The 22246-nt window shown below is 43.8% G+C and overlaps 1 protein-coding gene across 1 annotated transcript in view; it reads left to right on the top strand.

The window, feature by feature from the left end:
• The window catches only part of THSD7A (thrombospondin type 1 domain containing 7A), a 212495-nt gene that overhangs the window by 93308 nt on the left and 96941 nt on the right, over nt 1–22246 (top strand). The window contains exon 2 of the mRNA XM_018555121.1: nt 16994–17825. Coding sequence (XP_018410623.1) covers nt 16994–17825 — 832 coding nt within the window. The remainder of the gene's footprint in view (nt 1–16993; nt 17826–22246) is intronic.

The raw sequence follows: 22246 nt of genomic DNA, 5'->3' as shown, positions 1-22246 counted from the left end.
CGTGACCACGGCATAGGAGCTCACCATAGAGCCCCTAGAGCAGACGAAGAACGTCCGTGTGATCACTGAGACCGTGGCGCTGTAATCACAGCGCCACCTGTCCCAGCTATCACTAGCTGCAGCTATTACAGACTCCTACCCTCCTTGCGTCCTATGGTCCGGTGCGCCTTATGAAGCGCGAAATAGGGTACATAGAAAACACAATATATTTTGCGAAACTATAATGCCAAAAGGTAGCCTAGGCTGCCCCTCTTCCCCCCAAAAATACAATATTTGTATTAGTTTTTTTTTTTTAATTAATGACATTATCACAGAATAAACTGGCCCGTAGTGGAGATGTAAAAAATGTAAAATTGCTCCGGTCCGTAGTGGATAATGAGATTTTGTCACCATTGTTGTACAGAATTATGAACATCCGATAGGTACAACCACCGAGTCCTGTGCTGCTTTTTCTGTGTCGCTGTCTTCTGTTTGCGTCTCGTCCCTCTGGGGCTCCGAGCTGAAACGTATTTATTGTTAAACAAGACATGGGTGGCCTGAATCTACAAAGCAATTCACAATCCTCCCCCCCCTTCCTGCGGGGAGACAGAAAAGACGGCCCACACACTCTTTACAATTTAATGTGTGATCTCCCGATGGTGGGGATGCTTTTCCTTTTGTTCAGGTTTCATTTTTTGTCTCTCTGTCCCCGGGTAGAAATGTCTTTCCTGCTGCTTCTTGTAATGAGAGTTCACTGAACTATTCCGCAATCTCCTTATGCGCTGTGGCCGCCGTGTGCTGCCTGGAATTACGATCGCCAAGGTTATTATGTGTGCATCTTTTCTTTCACTGAAGGCCGCTCTGCCTGTATTGCGATTAAAGGGAAAATTCGCCGAGCATTGTTTGTCTTCTTACTGGCTTTTTTTATTGGCTTATTGTGGAAAAAAAATATTTGCAGTTGATTCTGCAAAATCAGTTTTTATTGTGTGCCACGGCACAAAGTTTGAATTTTTGTTCCAGTGTGTGACCACTTCCCTGAACAAGCAGCCTGAAGTTCCTACATGTTGCCTCAGGTGGCATCTCTTTGGGTCACTTGGGAGTCCCTGCCTGCCCCTTTCAGGCTGTGTGCCTGCTTATATATATATATATATTTATAAAAGCAAAATCATGACATTACATTACATGAAAACAGAGATGTACAAATCCCAGGAGCTCTGTGTGCTCCTTACAAATGACAGCTGCCTCCTAACTTTTGAAATTTTCTCTAGTCTAGACTTGGAGCTCAAAAAGTATCTGTACTTGTACTTGTACCGAGTACGGTACTTGGTATAGGTGCATCCCTACTAAACATGAGATTGTAGTCCATCCCGGGAGCGATCTTGGAGCGGTGACTACTTTAAAACACACACAGGGACCATGGGGAACAAAAGTAGCCCCCCTCCAGAAGGAAGGACAGTGTCAGCACCAATTCAGAGATGATTTGAGGATCTACAGCCGAGTGATACACAAATAAGATCCATTGTTGTTAATAGTTCGGGTACTTGAATGTATTTTTAAGGTTTAACTCCTGAGTTTAGTGTCACTTTAATTTATGAAAATATGTTACAAGTCCTGCGTTGTAAACTGCGCTAATCCTGTTAGGACAGAAGAGACAAATCTTACACAAATGATGTTTGTTGGATAGGCAAATCGTTTGAAGATGTAATTCATTATACATGTTCAGAAATTTCCGTTTACTCATATATTGCTGCAAAATGAAAGAATAAAAATAGGCCATTGTCTTCCCACATCAAAGCCGGCGAAAATGAATATTTAAACTAGTTTCTGGGACGTGCTGTCAGATGCGGTATTGTTTGTTTGGTTTTGACTTTCATGAACGTGATACTGTGGGAAACTGTGCTGCTAAAACAAATTAAAATTAACATCAAACTAAGAAAAGGAAATAATTAAGTTCCCTGATAGAAAAAAGGAAGCTAGGTTTCAACATCAGCTTAAAGGCTTTGATGATGCCTGAAAGGCAGCAGATTACCGCCAGTAATGCATAGACTCTTCAGGAAAACTGCTATTCAAGTCGGTGTTGGCACTGAGGTCCCTCCTCCAAGAGTAAAGAGTCTTCTATTGATAAATTATTCAAATTGCAAAAGTAAAATTTACAACGTGCTCAATGTGCTGATTGGCTCTTGTTCTGGAACAGCTTTGTCTTGATGGGCTGAAGGGTATCTACAAAGGACTGTGTAGTCTTTAATATAGTATATGCTCTTTGAATTCAAGAAAAGGCATATGCTATATCAAAGACTACATAGTCCTTTGTAGATACCCTTCAGCCAATTAAGTCAAAAGCTGTTCCAGAACCAGAGCCAATCAGCAGTCTTGGACTTCACTGGTCCACCCAGCCCATAAATAATAATAAACCATTTAACTTTAGCACAAAGACTTCATAACAGACAGCCATGAGGAAAACTCTTTAACTCATCAAGTAAACACTAAAGCCTGGGTGGGCAAACGCTGGCCTTCCAGCTCTGTTGAAACTATAAATCCCATAGTGCATCTGTCTTTGTGAATCATGCAATGCAGAATATTGCCATGTCTCATGGGATTTGTAGTTCCACAACAGCTGGAGGGCTGGAGTTTGCTCACCCCCTGCAATAAAGGTATCTTCAATGTGACTGGACAGCGTCCACCAATTGGCCCATTCTGAATCTGGAGTGTTCCCATCCATAAAGTAAAGGTATGGCTTCATTAAATATATACATCTGGATATACAGGTTACAATCTGATTGTACGATCTTCAAGATATCCCAAAACTCTGTACTATGAGCCTACAGTATAATAAAAATGGTAGAAATACCCTAAACAACCCATTTGGATGTACCCCACATTGGAGTGCAGTGAAGAGCGTTCCTGAGCATTGTAAAAGTTGGACTTTGTATACTTTGAGAACAGAGGGATTCCCAATGTTCTTTGCGGCATTGATTTGGCAAAGCAAAAGCCCCAACAGGTGTGTGGTAGTGCCTAGGGGTAGGGGATACGGACTGGTAGGTAGTTTTTTTATACTGTTGCATGGTTGCAGTGTTTCTTGCATGATTTTAGCTGTTCAATGATTGATTTCCCTTCAGCTACTTCCAGCCACAGTTGGTATATTGATGTTTTTAGGTATGGCTCCCTGTACTTAAAAAAACCTTAAGCTATGTTCCCTTTTAGAACTAGGAAGGTGTCCTGTGCACAGCACATGTTCCAGGACTGTGCTGACACTAAGGCTTGGTTCACACCTAGCCAACATCGTTTTTGCGCGTTTTAACACGCGTTTGTGATTCACGTTGTATGCGCATACAGCGTTTTTGTGAGCAGATTGTAGCTCATTGATGTTAATGAGAAAAAGGGCAAAAAAAAACCACGCATAAAAACGCGCGAAAAAACGGCAAACAGGCGTTTTCCAGCATTTCATATTCAGTCTATGGGGCCAAAACGAGCTGTAATATGCCAAAAAAAGCTCCTGGACTTTTTCCAGCGACGGGCGTTTTCCAAGCAAATTTTTTTAATAACATGTTACTATTTAACCCCTTATTAACCCTTAGTTAACCCTAATCAGCCCTAATTAACCCCTTTCCTCCCTTTTCCCCTTTGCTACTATTTTTATTTATTTTTTTACAATTAATATTTATTTTTCATTTTTGTGTTTGTTATTTTTTGTGTCTCAAGAAAATGCGTAAAACTTAAATAAAAGCCACGTGCCATGCGCTAGTAAAAACATTGTTATAGTGTTATTTTTTTAGAAATAATAGAGTACAGTTTATACTTTTTATCTACAGTATAACCAGTTAAAAAAATTATTTTGCTTTTTCTCTATCCCCCCCCCTGCCGTGATTTTCGGGGTCCCCCGTTCCTCCTGGGGACCCGTGACCACGGCATAGGAGCTCACCATAGAGCCCCTAGAGCAGACGAAGAACGTCCGTGTGATCACTGAGACCGTGGCGCTGTAATCACAGCGCCACCTGTCCCAGCTATCACTAGCTGCAGCTATTACAGACTCCTACCCTCCTTGCGTCCTATGGTCCGGTGCGCCTTATGAAGCGCGAAATAGGGTACATAGAAAACACAATATATTTTGCGAAACTATAATGCCAAAAGGTAGCCTAGGCTGCCCCTCTTCCCCCCAAAAATACAATATTTGTATTAGTTTTTTTTTTTTAATTAATGACATTATCACAGAATAAACTGGCCCGTAGTGGAGATGTAAAAAATGTAAAATTGCTCCGGTCCGTAGTGGATAATGAGATTTTGTCACCATTGTTGTACAGAATTATGAACATCCGATAGGTACAACCACCGAGTCCTGTGCTGCTTTTTCTGTGTCGCTGTCTTCTGTTTGCGTCTCGTCCCTCTGGGGCTCCGAGCTGAAACGTATTTATTGTTAAACAAGACATGGGTGGCCTGAATCTACAAAGCAATTCACAATCCTCCCCCCCCTTCCTGCGGGGAGACAGAAAAGACGGCCCACACACTCTTTACAATTTAATGTGTGATCTCCCGATGGTGGGGATGCTTTTCCTTTTGTTCAGGTTTCATTTTTTGTCTCTCTGTCCCCGGGTAGAAATGTCTTTCCTGCTGCTTCTTGTAATGAGAGTTCACTGAACTATTCCGCAATCTCCTTATGCGCTGTGGCCGCCGTGTGCTGCCTGGAATTACGATCGCCAAGGTTATTATGTGTGCATCTTTTCTTTCACTGAAGGCCGCTCTGCCTGTATTGCGATTAAAGGGAAAATTCGCCGAGCATTGTTTGTCTTCTTACTGGCTTTTTTTATTGGCTTATTGTGGAAAAAAAATATTTGCAGTTGATTCTGCAAAATCAGTTTTTATTGTGTGCCACGGCACAAAGTTTGAATTTTTGTTCCAGTGTGTGACCACTTCCCTGAACAAGCAGCCTGAAGTTCCTACATGTTGCCTCAGGTGGCATCTCTTTGGGTCACTTGGGAGTCCCTGCCTGCCCCTTTCAGGCTGTGTGCCTGCCGACCCCTTTCTGGCCACATTGTCCAAAATTGCTAAGAGGCGGGCAAACTGGGATGCTCTGGCCAGCATCCCACTCAGCTCCTGGCAACCAATGACGTAACTGTTTGCCAAGAGCTGAGTGGGACGCTCTGGCCAGTGTCCCGCCCAGCTCCTGGAAACCAATGACATCACTGGATGCAATGAGCTTAGCAACACCCTTCCTCTCAGGTGGTGAAAACACTAGGGACACCCCTGCCGCCGACTTAGCTTATTAGTTCTCAATCCAAAAAAAGGGCAGCTCATTACCCATGATGCATTTCAAGATTTCACTGCTTTGTCAACACTGTGCCCAAAGTCAACTGCCATGAAGAGGGTAGTACTGCAATTTATTTTAGGGGGTGTAATTAGGGTAGTTCAGTTTATTTGTTTAGCGTTCTTTGTCTTTATTTTTTTGAGTGAATTTTAACATTATTGGGTTTGTGCCTAGTGGCTGCTATACGCTGGGTGGACCTGTTCTAAATAAAAAGTTGTAAAGTAACAAGCCAATAAAGGATGATTTCTGGTACAAGAATAAGGCCAAGTTAGGTCCAAGTCCAAAGGGAGGGAAGTGTTAGCTGATAGGAAAGAACTGAGATGCAAATTGAAGGTTTACATGTTACATGTTTCCCAGGTTACTTTCATGTGTGCCTTAAAACTCCAACAGAAGCCATTTTGGCCGTGAAATGAGCTTCTGTAACCATCGAGAGCCATTTAAAGCCCATTGCACCCTTAAACCCAACAAAAACACCCTAATTTCGCCTTTCCTATTGAATCCAGTTAATTTCTCCAAAATTGTAAAATGTCACTGAAATCTCCAGATTTTCACTGAAATTTTAGGGAAATAAAAACTCCTAATTTTGTTCATCCCTAATGGTGGTCACAATGGCTCAGAAAGGGAAGGAAGTGTTAGCTGATAGGAAAGAATTGGGGTTCAAACTGAAGGTCATTATACTGTATGCCTCCCAGATTACTTTCATGCGTGCCTCGAAACTCCAACAGAAGCCATTTTGGCCATAAAATGAGCTTCTGTAACCCTCAAGAGCCATTTAAAACCCATTGCCCCTTAAACCCAACAAAAACACCGTCATTTTACCTTTCCTATTTACTCCAATGCATTTCTCCAAAATTGTAAAAAATTCAGTGGAATCTCCAGATTTCCACAAAAACTCCTAAGTTTGCTCATCCCTAATGGTGGTTACAATGGCTTAGAAAAGGAGGAATGTGTTAGCTGATAGGAAAGAATAGGGGTGCAAATTGAAGGTCATTACATGCCTCCCAGGTTACTTTTATGTGTGTGTTGAAGCTCCAAAGAAGCCAGGTTGGCCTGGGAAGGTTATATTTGTACTAATGGACTAATTATGCTAAATGTTTGCTTGTTTTTTACTGGTAGCTAGTTAGTTACTTATATATCCTGCTCCACTGAAGAACAAAAGGGCTAAAATTAAAAACTTCCACTGTTGACGGTTCCCAGCTTTTGATTTGACCTGCAGTCAAGTCAGGTTTAGGTCAACAGCCTTGCTATCGAGGCAATGGTAGCTAGCTGTTCAGATATTTTTTGTCACACTTTTAAGGCGTCTGTGTGCAGGGCCGGATTTCCCACAAAGTCAACCAAAGCCCGGCCTAGGGGCAGCAGGTTGGTGCGTTGAGGAACCTGGCCTTGGGGCAGCAGAGAGAGTTAATCCGGCCCTGCCTGTGTGTGCTGGTCGACAGAGAGTGACTGTAGGATGACAGCCTTAAAAGTATAATCTATTGTTATGTAGAGCACGACACAAGGTCCATCTCCCTGGTAGAGAAGGACTTGTACTCTGTTGTGGGTGTTGGACTGGTTAGTATATTTGGTCTTCTGTTTCTTCTATAGGATTTTGATCCATTTGGTGCTATGCGTATTTTATGCTGTAAATGCATTAAAACTGGTTACAGCCAGTTTGAAACTTAAAATACATGATGATAGGGCAGGGAGAAGGAATTGGCTTAGGTCTACAGATACTTCAACTAAATGCTAAATATTCATGTTTTATTGAAGTGTACTCTTAATTAGAACACATTATAGACAAAATGAAGATCATTAATGATCTTCAGCAGTGCAGAAATTCGGAAACCCTGCAGTTTCTGACTTGAAAAAAACATGACAACCTTTAAAGCACCCCAGCTACAAAGACATTGCTGCTAATAAAACCACACACTGTCAGATCTTTCAAATGGGAAGATGTATTGGCTGTTCTCACTTTCAACCTGTTTTATCAAGTTTAAACCCAAATAAAGCCATTATACCAACCATGACACCTTCCGCACTGAGATGACCTAAAGCTGAACTCCAGGCAGATAGAAAACACACAAATTACATTAAGAGGGTTGCACAAGGGTCCAAGGCTGGAAATGGGGGGAGGGGGGCAAGTGATCTGGTCTCTGTCCCTTGATTGGAGGAAACTATTGTCCGACGTGTCGTTCATTATGGTCCGAAATTGACTGAGACCTTTCTGTGCTGTAACATGGAGGGCCCCTGCTTCCACAGGCCCCTTTGGCTTGGCTAACCCCTTCCCACTAGCCATACTCATATAGGTGAGCCTTATGCCATGCGGCCATATTTGCGCACACTGCTGTCACTGTTTTGTGCTAGGAGCACACTTAATCACGTGCCTCCTGGCACCGTGACAGCGCTGTCACTGACAGCTCCTGGTTGCACAGTGATGATCAGGAGCCAGTAGAATGACATGATCACTGTGACAGCTAATGACAGTGATCACATGGTCTGGGAGCCAAAAAACCCTCTGGTGTTTACAGCTTTTAAAGGGCTGTCAGGAAGCCAAGAGTAACAGGGTTAAATAGTGGCACCCCTTCCCCGCCCCAGTCCTGCACCTGTATACATTATTTGGAAGTCTAAAGTCTGACCAGAGACACACAGTAGTTCTTTAAGCAGTGGCATCACTAGGGGGGTGCAGCCCGCACCTGGGTGACACCTTTGGAGGGGGTGATACCAAATGAATGGCAGCCATTTTGGTGTCACCCCCTCTGAAAAGTCACGCACTTGGTCATGGACCTGCCGGGTGAGCGTCCCATCCTCTCTCTGCCGGCGTCCATCACATGCACAATGACGTCACAACGAGGTGTCACCCGGTGGCGGCTTGGGGTGACACCACACCTCGGGATGCTCCTGCTTTAAGTAACCATATTTTCTTAGGCCCATTCCACGATATTAGGATTTAACAGCAGGTAGAACTGCAGGCGAAATCTGTAAATGCAGATATAGGTCTAGAGCACCCTCAAGACCTCTGCATTACTATATAGAGGAACAGCAAACAGAGATTTACAATTTTAAATGAAATGTATTTTAAATAAAGCTAGGCATAAATCTAGGATGTTGGCCAGCTATATAAGAACAATAACACCAAATCCAGCCAATAATGTTCAAGAGATAGAAAGATATATGAGGTGTGATCAAAAAAATACACTGAATGTTTAAATAAAAATATTTCATTACAGTAAAAGACACATTGCCATGAATCCCCCCCAAAAATACCCCCCCCCCCTCGCTGTATAACACACTTATCCCATCTTTCTTGACACTTTCAATAGCAGTTCTGGAAGTCCTCTTTCATGAGTGTCTTTACTTGCGTTGTCATGGCTGCCTCGATGTCCTGAATTGATTCAAAACGTTTACCTTTCATGGTCATTTTGACTTTGGGGAAGAGCCAGATCCGGAGAATAAGGTGGATGAGGACACATCATAGTGTTTTTATTTGACAGAAATTGCCATTCCATAAACGACGAGCATTGTCATGATGGAGGATAAAACTGTTTGCCCATTTCTCAGGCCACTTTCTACACCATTTTCTAACCATAAGAGAAATTTCCCTAATAGTCAATCGCCTTTTTGTGCGAATCATTTCTCTTTTAACATTCTCTTGAGTTTTAGATATTGAAGGATGTCCTGATCTCTCCTCATCTTCAACCGATTTACAACCATTACGAAATCACCTGAACCACTTGTAAACCATCTTCATTGTCCCTGCAGGATCACCATCAACTCATTTTAACATTTTGTGTTTCTTTAGGACTTTTTTTGCAGTTTGAAACAAAATTTCATGTTAATGCATTGTTCGTGATCCGCGATTTACACTTCTTTCAACCGTAGCTCACAACCGACTGACTTCACTGAACAAGTTGAAACTTTTCACACACTGTTGCTAAGGTTCGACGCGCCGCTCGTATTAAAGATCCGTGCCTTTCCGTTGGATGGCACTCGGCAGCAGCATTCACCGTATTTTTTGATCACACCTCATACAGAAAACATATGGTTTCCATGGACGTCCCATGAATGTCTACACAGAGCATAAACATCCTGTCTGCAGTGCTAAGCAAGGCGCGGCAAGTGAGGGCAGTGAGAGATTGTCTTAAAGCTTTCTTTCTACTTGTAAAGAATATGTAAAAACCTAAATGTCTATATTCTGGGCACAGATGTTCTTTAACGCCCCTTACTTGGTCTACTTACTTCACCTTAATTTTTCTGTTTACTTGGTCAACCCCGAGCGTTACTCAGGGCAGCCGGGTGTACATAGGGGGGAATTCATCAAAACTGGAGCAGACAAAATCTGGAGCAACTTTGCATGGTAACCAATCAGCTTCTCTCTTCAGTTTGGTCAGTTAAGATTTGAAAATAAAAGATAGAAGCTGATAGGTTGCCATGCAGAGCTGCTCCAGATTTTCCACTTTTGATAAATTCTCTTCAAAATGTCTTCAGCCCGAGTAACACTTGTGGTTAACACCAAAAAGGCAGTATCTTCAGGCTGGTGAAAAATGGAGGATTCCACTTTCTGAGAACCTGAAAGGGATCTGCTCTGAGCACTTCCGGATTCATAGCTGCCAGATTTTGGCCTCTGGCAAAAAGGAATGTAAGCAAATCGAGTCCTGTTAGGACTTGTTTTGTTTGCAAGCAGTGCAGGAAAGTCTAAAAGTGTACAATCATATAGGAGCTTTGTAACCCCTTGTGATAGTAATGCAGTGGAAAAATAAAATAAATAAAATAAACATAAAAAAGTAAAAACTACATTTAGAGGACCCCACATACACACGCACATAAGCATATGGAACATTTACCCTATTCTATGCCAAAAAATTGAAAAATTGGCTATTCATACATTTGAAGGGGCCCCTAAATGTAATAATAAAAGTATAAAAGTGCAAGTGTATCAAAATGTTAAATCTTATCCAAAATATGAAAACAAAAATGTATGGCTTTATGAAAGGAATATTTTCTTAATCCCCTTTTTGTACTTTTGTGATTTTGTATGAAGCAGGCAGCTTTATTCAGTTTGTCTTAATGTGCCTGTTGGTGTTCTCTAGGAATTGAGTGCATTATCTCTTAGCCACTTGCTGTTTGAGCTTGCGCCAGCAGAGATGTCACTCTTTGTTATGAATGTTTAGTGACAACAACAATCGGCAGGCTTGAGGTCCCAGATGAGCTGGTTGGGAAGATATTGATTATCTTAGGCACTTCCTGGCACATGGTCTTCCCTCCTGGGTTTTTGCCCAGTGAGGATACTTTCAGCGACAACTATCTTTCTACCAGGGCTGTCGGTCTAGGGATTTGGCGTCCTGCAAGGATCTCCCCTCCTGGGGGCAACCCTTAAAGATGCTGGCTGTCATTGATGTTCTACCTAGAGATAAGTGCTAACATTAACATGGGGGGAGGGAAATTTTTTTTGACTTTAATGCCAACGTCCCTAGCCTTTTTTACGCCTGGGGTGGGGTTGTGTTGCTGGATGATGCACAATCAGTGGGGGAGTGGGGGTGGTGTTGGTGAAGAGTGAGGGATCTGCATTTCCCCACTCAGCTCTTAGCAACCTACTCAACCTGGGATGGCTGGTGTCCCGCTGAGCTCCTGGAATCCTGTGTCATCCCTGGTTGCCAGGAGCTCGGTGGGACGTTTTTAACAAGCTTCTGGCAACCAGTTGATGTCACTGGTTGTCAGAAGCTCAGTGGGACACCGGCAAGAGCCTACCAGGTTGCTAAGAGCTGGGTGGAGAGATGTGTATGGCCCTTTCACATCTCCCTGCCTGGCTCTTAGCAAACAGAAATGCTCTGGCTGGAAAGGGGGCAGCAGGCACACAAGGGGGTTTAAATGGGGGTTGCTGGATGGTGCTGGCAGTGTGGGGGGTGCTGGTGGAGAGTGACGCTGCTAAGAGCTGGGCAGGGAGATGTGTAAGGGCTCTGCATATTCCCGCCCAGCTATTAGCAACCTGGGATGCTCTGGCCAGTGCCCCACCGATCTCCTGGCAACCAGTGACTTCACTGGTTGCTAAAAGGTAGGCGGGACACCATTAAGAGCACCCTTGGTTGCCAAGACCTGAGTGGGGATATGTGTATGGCCCCCACACACCTCCCCGCCTGGCTCCTAGTAACCAGAGGATCGCTGACCGCAAAGGGGGCAGCAGGAACATTGTGCAGAAGAGTGCCAATGCCATTCTGCCTGATGCCCCCCACATAACCCAAACAGATGCCGCATCAGACTACCTCATTATGGTGACATTCTTGACTAGTACTACTATAACTTATAAGGTGTTTTACTGAAGAACTACCCTACTTTCCCTTTTAAACTGTACTATCAGTTTTGGATGGCCATGACCCTTTAATCGTCGCCTCCTTCCATATTTAAATTTTTTTGTTACACATATGGGGCTTTCGCTTTCTTTGTTTTGTTAGCCTTTTGATTGCCGTTCCCAAAACTTAGCTTGTGCAATAATCTGTTATAGCCGAACTTTGAAAAACAACAAAAAAGGTGCGAAACGAGAAGAACAGGGGAGAGAGGTTATTATATAAAAGTGGTACAGTATGACGGCAGAAGAAGACGAAGCCATGAAACGCAGACTTTGATGTGAACTTCAGTGAATGCTGCGCCTTTGATGTCGGCTTCAAACTGTGCCCGCTTCCCCAGTGAGCAATTTGAAAAGTAGAATCATTGACTTATTGGCAAGTTGCAACGGCTCTTTTCGGACCAATCAGCGGTGACTCTGGATGACAATATTTTCTGACTTTTTCAGTGTTTGTTTCAAACAAAACATAACAATGTCAACATTTCCTCAACCGCTGTTTCTATATATGCGTGCTGTTAGGTAAATGAAGACATGCAATCAATATTGTACACGTGCCCATTGGAAACCAGATTTATTGATGAGCTCCACGAAGAAAACAGACAAAGTAATGCAGTTCTCTATTCATTAATACATCATCGAATCAATGTTTTTTAAATACAAGCTGTGTAAGTTGACTCGACTTGATATTAGCTTCTTGCAATCACAGCTCAGATTGGAAGAGGGAGAATTTGTGCTCATGTGCTGACATGCTGACAGGAAGGGAGGGCAGAGTGGCAAAGAGATTGAGTTATCAGTCTGCTGCTTCTCCGTTCACTGTCCATTCACAGGAATCCGAATGCACACGTCTAGTTCTTAGATTGCTGGAGTGGAGGCGGAGAAGAGGCTGCAGGGGCCAAAGGTTCGGGTGAGTATATCTTTGTTATTTTAGACCTTAAACTCTGGCCCTCCAGCTGTGCTTTAACTACAAATACCATTATCCCTCTGCCTCTGGGAGTCATGCCTGTGGCTGTCAGAGTCTTGCAATGCCTCATAGGACTTGTTGTTCAACAACAGCTGGTGGGCCGGAGTTGCCCACCCCTGGCCTAGATGAAAACGAGCACTTAACCCTTGCAGTGTGGGGGTAGCCCCACTGCAAAGCTTAAAGGAGAACTATGAGGCGAGTGAAGATCACTCATCCTCATAGTTCTAGCCGACCTGTGACAATGAATCTGTCACATGTCGGCTCAATAGATCAGGAAGTGAGCGAACACATATCGGCGCTCGCTCACTTCTCGATCCTGTGCTTGCAGAGAGCCGTGACGGTCATTCACGGCTCCCTGCAGGGATTCCCCCCCTCCCCTGTCTGAACCTCCAGCGCTGAGTGGCGGAACAGACAGGGGAGGTGGCGGGCACAGCTGCCTCTAGATTGGCAGAGCAAGCTGTCACTCACGCAGCTGGGTGGATCCAGACAGTAATGTCGGGATCCGTCCCGGCTGCGGCATCTGAGTATACCGCGAGTTGTAGTTTGCGGTATACTGAGCTTTGGGTGATGGGAGGATGCTAGTTTGTGTCCTCCCGTGACCCTTAGGAGAACTATGGGGAAAGCCCTGACCCCATAGTTCTCCTTTAACTTTTCTTCTTCCCGGAGTTCTTCTTTAACAGTGCACTCGCACAGAACAAATATACATGCAGTCTCACTCAACGAATAAGGACAATTTTTATAGATAGACCCCATAGTGTGAATATGTCTTCAGAACCATGGGTTGCAGATCAACTCCATGCATTATTTTTAAATGCAATTTATATGCAATTTAAAAAAAATCCAAACTTGACACGTGCCTAGCCAGAATCATTCTTTTGAATATTCCATCTTAAAATCTAACATCTGATCGGCTTCTCGGACATCTTTATTTCCCTTTGCCCCAGATTTTACAGACCATCCTTGTTCTTAGTAAACACTGTTCCATTTTTGTTTTCTTGCTCTTTGTTATTCTTTTTAAGCTTTCAGGTTCCAGTGTATTCCCATGTCCATCCTCCTCCGACTGTCAGGATTGTTTGTGTTCAGATTCATCAATTTAATTTAATTGGCTTCACTCTGCGTTTGAAAATGCAATTAGAGCAGTGGTACCTTTTCTTTCATTATTTCGGGACACACGAGAATTCGCTCTTTCATGCAGAGGGGGGAACCGCGGCCAGGATCTACTTTAAGCACAAGAAAATAATGTTAATTAAACGCGCGCTGTCTTGTCCAAGGTGCTGTCTAACGATAAGCGATGGCTGCAATATGGATTCGCAGAATGAGCGTTGCTTTGTTTGTGGAATTGTGATTAAATTGTTGGTTTCGACTTTAAGTGAGTGGTTTTTGTGTTTTTTTTGCATTCAGGGCTCAGTCGGTGTCCTCATATTGAGCTTTCTGCAATTTTCTGAAAAGTGTACAGCCCACTGGCGTGCGTCGTGCTTAGAGTGAAGTTAATACAGCTGTGATCTTGTTATTTGCGAAAGGTCGATGAGAGATAAACCAAGGTGTAATCATGCCGGAATGGAAAGGGAATTGCATTTGTATGTGGCGTATATTTATTTAGTAAGTGTGCTGGCAAATCTTTGAAGCTACGATTTAAATGTAATCAGCGCGGAACACCAAAGGAGTTTTTATGGGCTTAATCTATCTTTCCCAGCTGGCTACGTGGAATATAGGAGCATAAAACAAAATAACTTACTAGCTTTGTCCTATAAAGCGATATGTTTTCAGACTGCTCTATAATAAAATAATTTATAGGTGGTTTATTAACACTTTTATCTTCGGTGGCCCCGTTTCATCAAGCTTCAGTACCGCTTAAAGAAAGTACATTTGCCCTTTAAATATTCCTCTGAGTGGCAGCCACCTACCTACATACTTATCTTCAGCCTGCCTTCTGAGTTCTTTGCTGTGTAGCCCTGCCCAACTGTCACTTGCTCATTAAGAAGAAAGGGGGAAAGTCACCAGCACATTGATTTCTACTTTATCGATTCGTCTTTACTGACGTTGGGTAATCATGGCATCACAGTAAGAAGTAAGGTTTCTGAACCGTATAAAGTTCCTTCATCAAGAAAACAAAGTTTGCCTGATGAAGGAACCTTCATTGGTTCTGAAACAAAGTTTGCCTGATGAAGGAACCTTCATTGGTTCTGAAACAAAGTTTGCCTGATGAAGGAACCTTCATTGGTTCTGAATCAAAGTTTGCCTGATGAAGGAACTTTAATTGGTTCTGAAACAAAGTTTGCCTGATGAAGGAACCTTATACGGTTCTGTAACAAAAGTTTGCCTGATGAAGGAACCTTAATCGGTTCTGTAACAAAGGTTTGCCTGATGAACTGTTAGGGAACCAAGAAACCAGACAGGAACTTAAAGTGTGGGTTTAAAAAATAAAAGGAAACAACAATAAACTTAAATGCAAAAAACAATGGAGAAAACAATGGAGACAGAGGTTAGAAGCCACAGCGGGTAGTCAGCCGAACCATATCAGGGAGCAAGGAGAGCAGGATGAACGGAAACAATAGCTGGAGTCAGGAACCAGGAAATCCGTGAGCCAGGGTCATACACAGAGGACAGGAACAATAGTGAACCTTGGTAGATCAGAACAAACGCAAGGGCGGGGACTGAATGGACAAGCACATGGTAAAATAGTGAGATGAGCAACATCACTCTGAGACCGGAATTTGTCTGGATTTTTGTCAGAAGTTGCAGCATTGTCAAACACTGGAGGAGGAAGGGTAAGAAACCCTGACATGAAGGGACCTTTTATAGTTCTAAAACAAAGTATGCCTGATGAAGGAACCTTACACAGTTCCGAAACAAAGTTTCCCTGATGAAGTGTTAGGGAACCAAACAACCAGACATAAACTTAAAGTGCAGGTTTAAAAAATAAAAGGAAACAACAATAAATATAAGTGCAAAAAACAATGGAGAAAGTCTAACACATCATCAGTGCCAAGACAGAGGTCAGAAGCCAAAGCGGGTAGTTAGCCGAACTAGGTCAGGGAGCACGGGGAGCAGGATGTACGGAAACATTAGCCGATAACAGGAACCAGGAGATCAGTCAGCCAGGGTCATACACAGAGAACAGGAACAACAAAAGTGCACTTAGTTGATCAGAATAAATGAAAGGGCGGAGTTTGAATGGACAAGCAAATGGTAAAATAGTGAGCTCAGCATCATAACTCTGAGACAGGAATTTGTCAGGAGTTTTGCTATTAGTTGCATAATTGTGATGTTTATGGGTTTGGCCATAGGAGGGTGCCAAAGAGGAACAGCATTGCCAAACATACTGCAAAACAAGTCATGCACAGCCAGCTGGAGTAGGAAGTGTAAGAATCCTTGACATAAAGGAACCTTATTTGGTTCTAAAACAAAGTTTGCCTGATGAAAGAACCTTATACAGTTCCCAAAAAAAGTATGGGTTGCTATCAGGAGCTCAGTGAATGGTCAAACATACCCATAGACACACTCCTAAACCTTGTGGATGCCTTCCCAGAAGAACTGAAGCTGTTATAGATGCAAAGGGTGGGTCAACTCAATATTGAACCCTACGGACTAAGACTGGGATGCCATTAAAGTTCATGTGCGTGTAAAGGCCGGTGTCCCAATACTTTTGGCAATATAGTGTGTGTGTGTGTATATATATATATATATAATCTTGTAACAAGGACACTCCACTGAAGACCGGAGGTGCAAGTACAATGCAGTTTATTTGCTTTCAAAACGAAAGATAACACGAAATCCAACATAAATAGCTTGCTGTAGCATAACAGATAGGGGCTCACCAATCCTCGAGTTGTCACGTACACTCAAGGTGTCCCAGTCTTTTAACAAGTCTCTCTCGCAGCACTGCTGCTCCGGCCTCAATCTTTAGGGCCACTGTCTGGTTCCTCCAGACAACGGCAATAACATGCCAATCCTCTCAATATGGTTCACAAACCCGCAGCTCCCTGCTGCCCTGGCCTCCACACTGACTCCGGGGTGGAGCTCTCCTGACTCACAGGTGGGGCCCTGAACACATCCCAGCACACACTTCATGAGGGATGTAAACAGGTGCACAATCAGGTGCTGGTCACCACCAAAGCATGGACCCAGGAATGGAGATTTCTTCCCACCCAGAGCTCTAAGAAATCTCCTGGCTCCAGGATCCCAACCTTGATCCAGAAAACCCAGAAAGAACTGAAAAGGCAGTTCTCTCCTGGTACCAGTAATGTCTTCCTGGAGCCACTCAGCCCCTCTGGCTGAGAACCCTGGGTGACTTTGAGGCCACCTAACACCGTGGTATTGCCTCACAATGCCACAATATATATATATATATTGGTGAATAGCTTTTTTGTTAAAGTTGTACAAAGTATGAATAGTGTATGATCTGTTGTCTCATCTTCTATTGTATTTCATGTTTCAGGTCCCTGGGGAAGATGCATGGGAGATGAATGCGGGCCCGGTGGGATACAAACAAGGGCCGTGTGGTGCGCCCACATAGAGGGATGGACGACCCTCCCCACAAACTGCAAACAGACAGAGAGACCTGAAAACCAACAGAACTGTTTTAGGGTGTGCGACTGGCACAAAGAACTATATGACTGGCAGCAGGGCAGCTGGAACCAGTGCGCGCCAATCACGTCCAGGTTGTTGGAAAAACCTTCAGAGTGCACGAAGGGCGAGGAGGGAATCCAGACCCGGGAAGTCATCTGTTTACAAAAAGCCACAGGGGGAGAGGCTGATGACAATATATGCGAATACTTCGAGCCCAAACCCAGGCTGGAACAAGGGTGCCTTATTCCCTGCCCTCAGGACTGCGTGGTGTCCGAGTTCTCACCCTGGTCGGAATGTTCCAAGACGTGCGGCAGCGGCTTGCAACACCGTACCCGCCACGTGGTAGCCACTCCCCAGTTCGGTGGGTCAGCCTGCCCGAACCTCACAGAGTTCCAAGTTTGCCAGATGTTACCCTGCGATGGGGATGAAAACATGTACAGCCTTAGCGTGGGACCCTGGAGCTCCTGCTCGATACCCCTGTCCAGACACGTACGACAAGCCGGGAAGAGGGGGAGGAACAGGGAGCGGGCAAAGGAGAGAGAAAAGGCTGTGAAGGACCCAGAGGCACAAGAGCTCATTAAAAAGAAGAGAACCCGCAATAGGAAAAACCGCCAAGAGAACAGATATTGGGATATACAAATTGGTTATCAAACACGAATCGTCACCTGTATGCACAAGAATGGAAAAACTGCAGCGCTGAGGTAATTAAATAATTTATTTATAGCAGATTAGGGTTAGTCATTAAAGAAAACAGAATAAATTGAGATAAAGTGATGCAATTCATACAATTCATTGCTTTTTGCCATTAAATAGTAATTCCACTTTTGTTGAGAAACAAATCAATCCTCTCTGGGTGATCTGTGTACATTGCAAGAATTTTAACAAACTTTGTTGCATTTTCCTATCTGTTTCTGTTCTGAAGAAATATCTGTTTGTTGCAGCGTGTCCTTTCCAGACTGAGGGTACGTTCACACCAGATGCACTGCGTTCCAGCCCGATTCTGGCCGGAACGCACTGCATCGCATTTCGGCTGGCTCACTTTTTTTTGTGGGGCAGGATGAGGTGTGGTGGGCCATTGAAGTTAATAGCACCGTAGCCACTCCTTCAGGCCGCAATGCGATCGCCCCCACACAGGATCGCAAGGCACATTGTGCCTGCGGTCCAGTCCGGTGCGATCAAAATGCTGCAAGCACTATTGTGATCGCACTGGACCGCAGGCACAATGTGCCTTGCGATTCTGAGCGGGCGATTGCATTGCGGCCGGAGGGCATGGCTACGGTGCCATTCACTTCAATGGCCCGCCATGCCCCCTCCTGCCCCACTAAAAAGTGTGTTCCGGTCAGAATCGGGCCGGAACGCACTGCATCTGGTGTGAACGTACCCTGATCCCTGAATGAGGGGGTCTGGGTTCATTATAATCAGCTGGTTGTAATGAGGGAAGGTGCAGTGTCGGCATCCCTTTAGTAGTAATTATTTCTTAGGGAGTATCTCACCAAAAATTAAACTTTTATTGCAAGGGATGCCAAAAATTATACTTGTATCTTAGTGCAGGGAAAATCCGTCTTTGAATGACAGAAGCAGGAAGTGACATTTCTGGGGGAGTTCTGCACACCAACTGTAAACGGAACGCCTCCAGGTTGCCATATTGCATTTAATTTCTTGACAGATTTAAAACATTACAGCAGCTACAGTTTTTAAATGGAAAGGTCACTTTTAATAACATTAAATTACAAAATGGCATTGTGTGACAATTATATATACGCTATATTACTTTTTTAAAAATATTTTTTCATTTTTGTATTTGAAAGTGGAGTTTTCCTTTAGCTATTTATTTAATAGCAGGATATACTTAGTCATCAAAGAAAACAGAAAAAACTGATATAAAGTGATGCAATGTATTGTCATGCAGCATTGAGGTCATTTAATAGTTTTTTGTATCTGTTTGTTTATTTATTTATAGCAGGTTAAGGTTAGCCATTAAAGAAAACAGAAAATGTTGATATAAAGTGAAACATTTTATTGTTGTGCGGCAGAGATTCTTTATTTAATTATATATAGATAAGTAGGGTTAGTCATGAAAGGAAACAGAAAATGTTGATATCAAGTAATACATTGTATTATTGTATGGCATTGAGGTCATGTATGTATGTATGTATGTATGTATGTATGTATGAATTAATTTATTTGTATTTATTTATTTTTAATAGGGTAGGGTTAGTCATTAAAGGAAACAGGAAACGTTGATATAAAGTGATGCAATTATACAATTTATTCTTGTTTGGCATTGAGGTAATTTATTTAATTTTTAATTTGTAGCCGGGTAGGGTTAGCCACTAAAGATAAATTAAAGGAGAACTATGAGGTGAGCGATTTTCACTCATCCTCATTGTTCTAGCCGACGTGTGACAATGAAACTGTCACACGTCGGCTCAATAGATCGGAAAGTGAGCGAACACATACCGTCGCTTGCTCAATTCTCGATCATCTCCCTGCAGGGAGCCGTGAGTATCAGTCACGCCTCTCTGCAGGGACATGAGATTCACCCCCTCCCCGCTCCGATTCTCCAGCACTGACTGGCAGAATGGACGGGGGAGGGGGCGTGTACAGCTGACTCTGCCTCTAGATAGGCAGAGCCAGCTGTCACTCACGCAGCTGGACGGATCTCGACAGCATTGTCGGGATCCGTCCCGGCTGCGGCGGTCTCGGTATACAGTGAGCTGTAGCCCGCGATATACTGAGCTTCGGTTCATGGGAGGATGCTAGTATATGTCCTCCCATGACCCTCAGGACAATTATGGGTAAAAACACTTACCACATAGTTCTCTTTTAAACAGAAAACCGCTGAGATAAATTGAGACAGTTGATACAATGTATTGTTTAAATCTGAACTCCAGGCAAACAGCTAAATACACAGATAAAGCATATATATGGGAGCTGTTTTACCCGACAAATGAATTGTATTCCTGTCCAAAGTACAGAATAGAGAGTCCCTCTGCACTCCTTAAAGCGTTCCCGGCCCAAATTGTAATAATGATGCTTGCAGTGACAATCACGGATGTCACCGTGCACATCAACAGTAGAGAACAGGAATCACCAGCACTCAATAAGTAGTTTTCAAATAGTAAACGTCCATTTAATCGGACATAATGTCACAAACGAAAGAACCAACGTTTCGGGGCCGCACAGGGTCCCTTCCTCAGGGTAACAACATGTTGGTTCTTTCATTTGTGACGTTATGTCTGATTAAATGGACGTTTACTATTTGAAAACCACTTATTGAGTGCTGGTGATTCCTGTTCTCTATTGTATTCCTGTCCATCCAGTCCTGAGAATTACACACGCTCTATCACACAGCACAGTCCCATCTGGCAGGTCAGGAAGACTTGAGTTTTCTCTGCTGCCTACAAGTCTTGTACTTCGCCCCAGCCTGGGACTGGACACTGAAAGGAGAAGCAGCAGACTGGTGGGCTCATTTTCTTTCTTGCTCTGCTCTCTCCTTTTATCAGCCTACCTTGATAGCACATGCGCACTGCAGCACAGCTTATTGGCTCCTTATGCTGCTTCTCTCTCTCCAGAGTATGAAAGCCATTCATGGGATTTGCCTTGGAATCCAACAAAACAATATACCCATATAGGTTGTGGTGAGAAGGGGCTAAAGGAACAGGGGTGTCACCCGCCGCATAATGTCAAATCTAACATATTCCGGCAAAATATAAACAACTGTTGTCACCGCTAGCTCCACCCAACTGTTTCATATTGGCCGGCACCTGCCAGAGTCTTCTAGGGTCTTTTAGACACAGATCAGCCTCCCCAGGTCATTTGGGGACGCTGATCTGTCATTACAACTGGGCGGAGCGAGCCGTGAGATCAGCTGTCCTTCGGCCGACCTTTCTCCATGTTGCGGGTGTCACTACGGCTCAGGCAAGCCGAAGCATATGGGTTCGGCTGAGCCTCTCGGCCACCTTCGGCTGCTGTAGGGCTATAGTGAATAGCCCGTATAGCAGCCCTTCGGTTTGACTGAATGGAAGGGCTCCGGCGGCCAAAGTGAGCCTAAGGATCAACCGAAGCTATGGCTGGATCCTTCGGCCCATTAGTGTATAACCCTCCAAGTATTTCGGTAGGTCTCAGATAGAACTCATTTGCTGTCTACTTGAGCGAGGAAATCTTCATTCTCAGTTCATATCTATTTGGGGAATGATTCTTTTTTTATTCTCTACATGGAAAATTGATAATGTCGGAGGTAATGCGGCTGAACGATAAAAAAAAAGAGAGACTCATTACTCTAATTGATCCCTCGTCCCTTTTAATTACCCAGCAACTGATAATTGGTCCAGCTCATCTTGGTAGATTAGCGTTACTCGGGGAACAGTCATGTAAATATATGTAGAATTGGGATCGTTAATCAGACTTGAAACAAGCCGACTGGGATGGATTTTGGAACAACATGGCCAATGGCAGGGGTAGGCAATCCTCGGCCCTCCAGCTGTTTGGGAACTAAAAATTCCATAAGCCATTGTAAGATTCTGACAGCCACAGGCATGAGTTCCAGAGGCAGATGCATGATGGGATTTGTAGGATCAACACAGCTGGAGGGCTGAAGTTTCGCTGATCCTGGCCTATGGGTCATCTGACAAGGCAGTAACATAGTAACCAATCAGATCTCGGGTTTGATTAGCTTACAAAAGTCAGAAAAATGGCTGCTGGTGTCCTGTTACTTGGCAGCAATTACAGCTGTTTGCTCCATGGTGTTAAAGTGGACAAAGCAACATTTTAATATTAAGCACAAGTAATGTGGAAGTCTAGAGTGTGTTAAAAGCATGAGAGCACCACGATAACTTAAATAAATCCAGTAAAGTAGATAAAATATCCAACGCGTTTCAGGGGGCTCTAGAAGAAATGGCAGCACCCTGCCCTACTACGCCTCTCAAGAGCCCACAGCCCTGATACAAGCAGTAGGCTGGATCCTGGGAGGAGTTATGCAAATATCATAATGGCTTGATGGGTGGGTGCCAGTCTGGAGGAGTGGGCAATCCTAAGCAGGCTACATGCAGACCACCCTAGGTCACATCCACCTGTGAGGCTGAGCCTCTATGATGGAAATCACTATATATATATATATATA

Source organism: Nanorana parkeri, unplaced genomic scaffold, assembly GCF_000935625.1.
Source record: "Nanorana parkeri isolate BGI_ZX_2015 unplaced genomic scaffold, ASM93562v1 scaffold184, whole genome shotgun sequence".
Lineage (NCBI taxonomy): Eukaryota > Metazoa > Chordata > Amphibia > Anura > Dicroglossidae > Nanorana > Nanorana parkeri.
The sequence above is the reverse complement of the archived record's forward strand: the minus strand, read 5'-3'. Positions and strand labels throughout refer to the sequence as shown.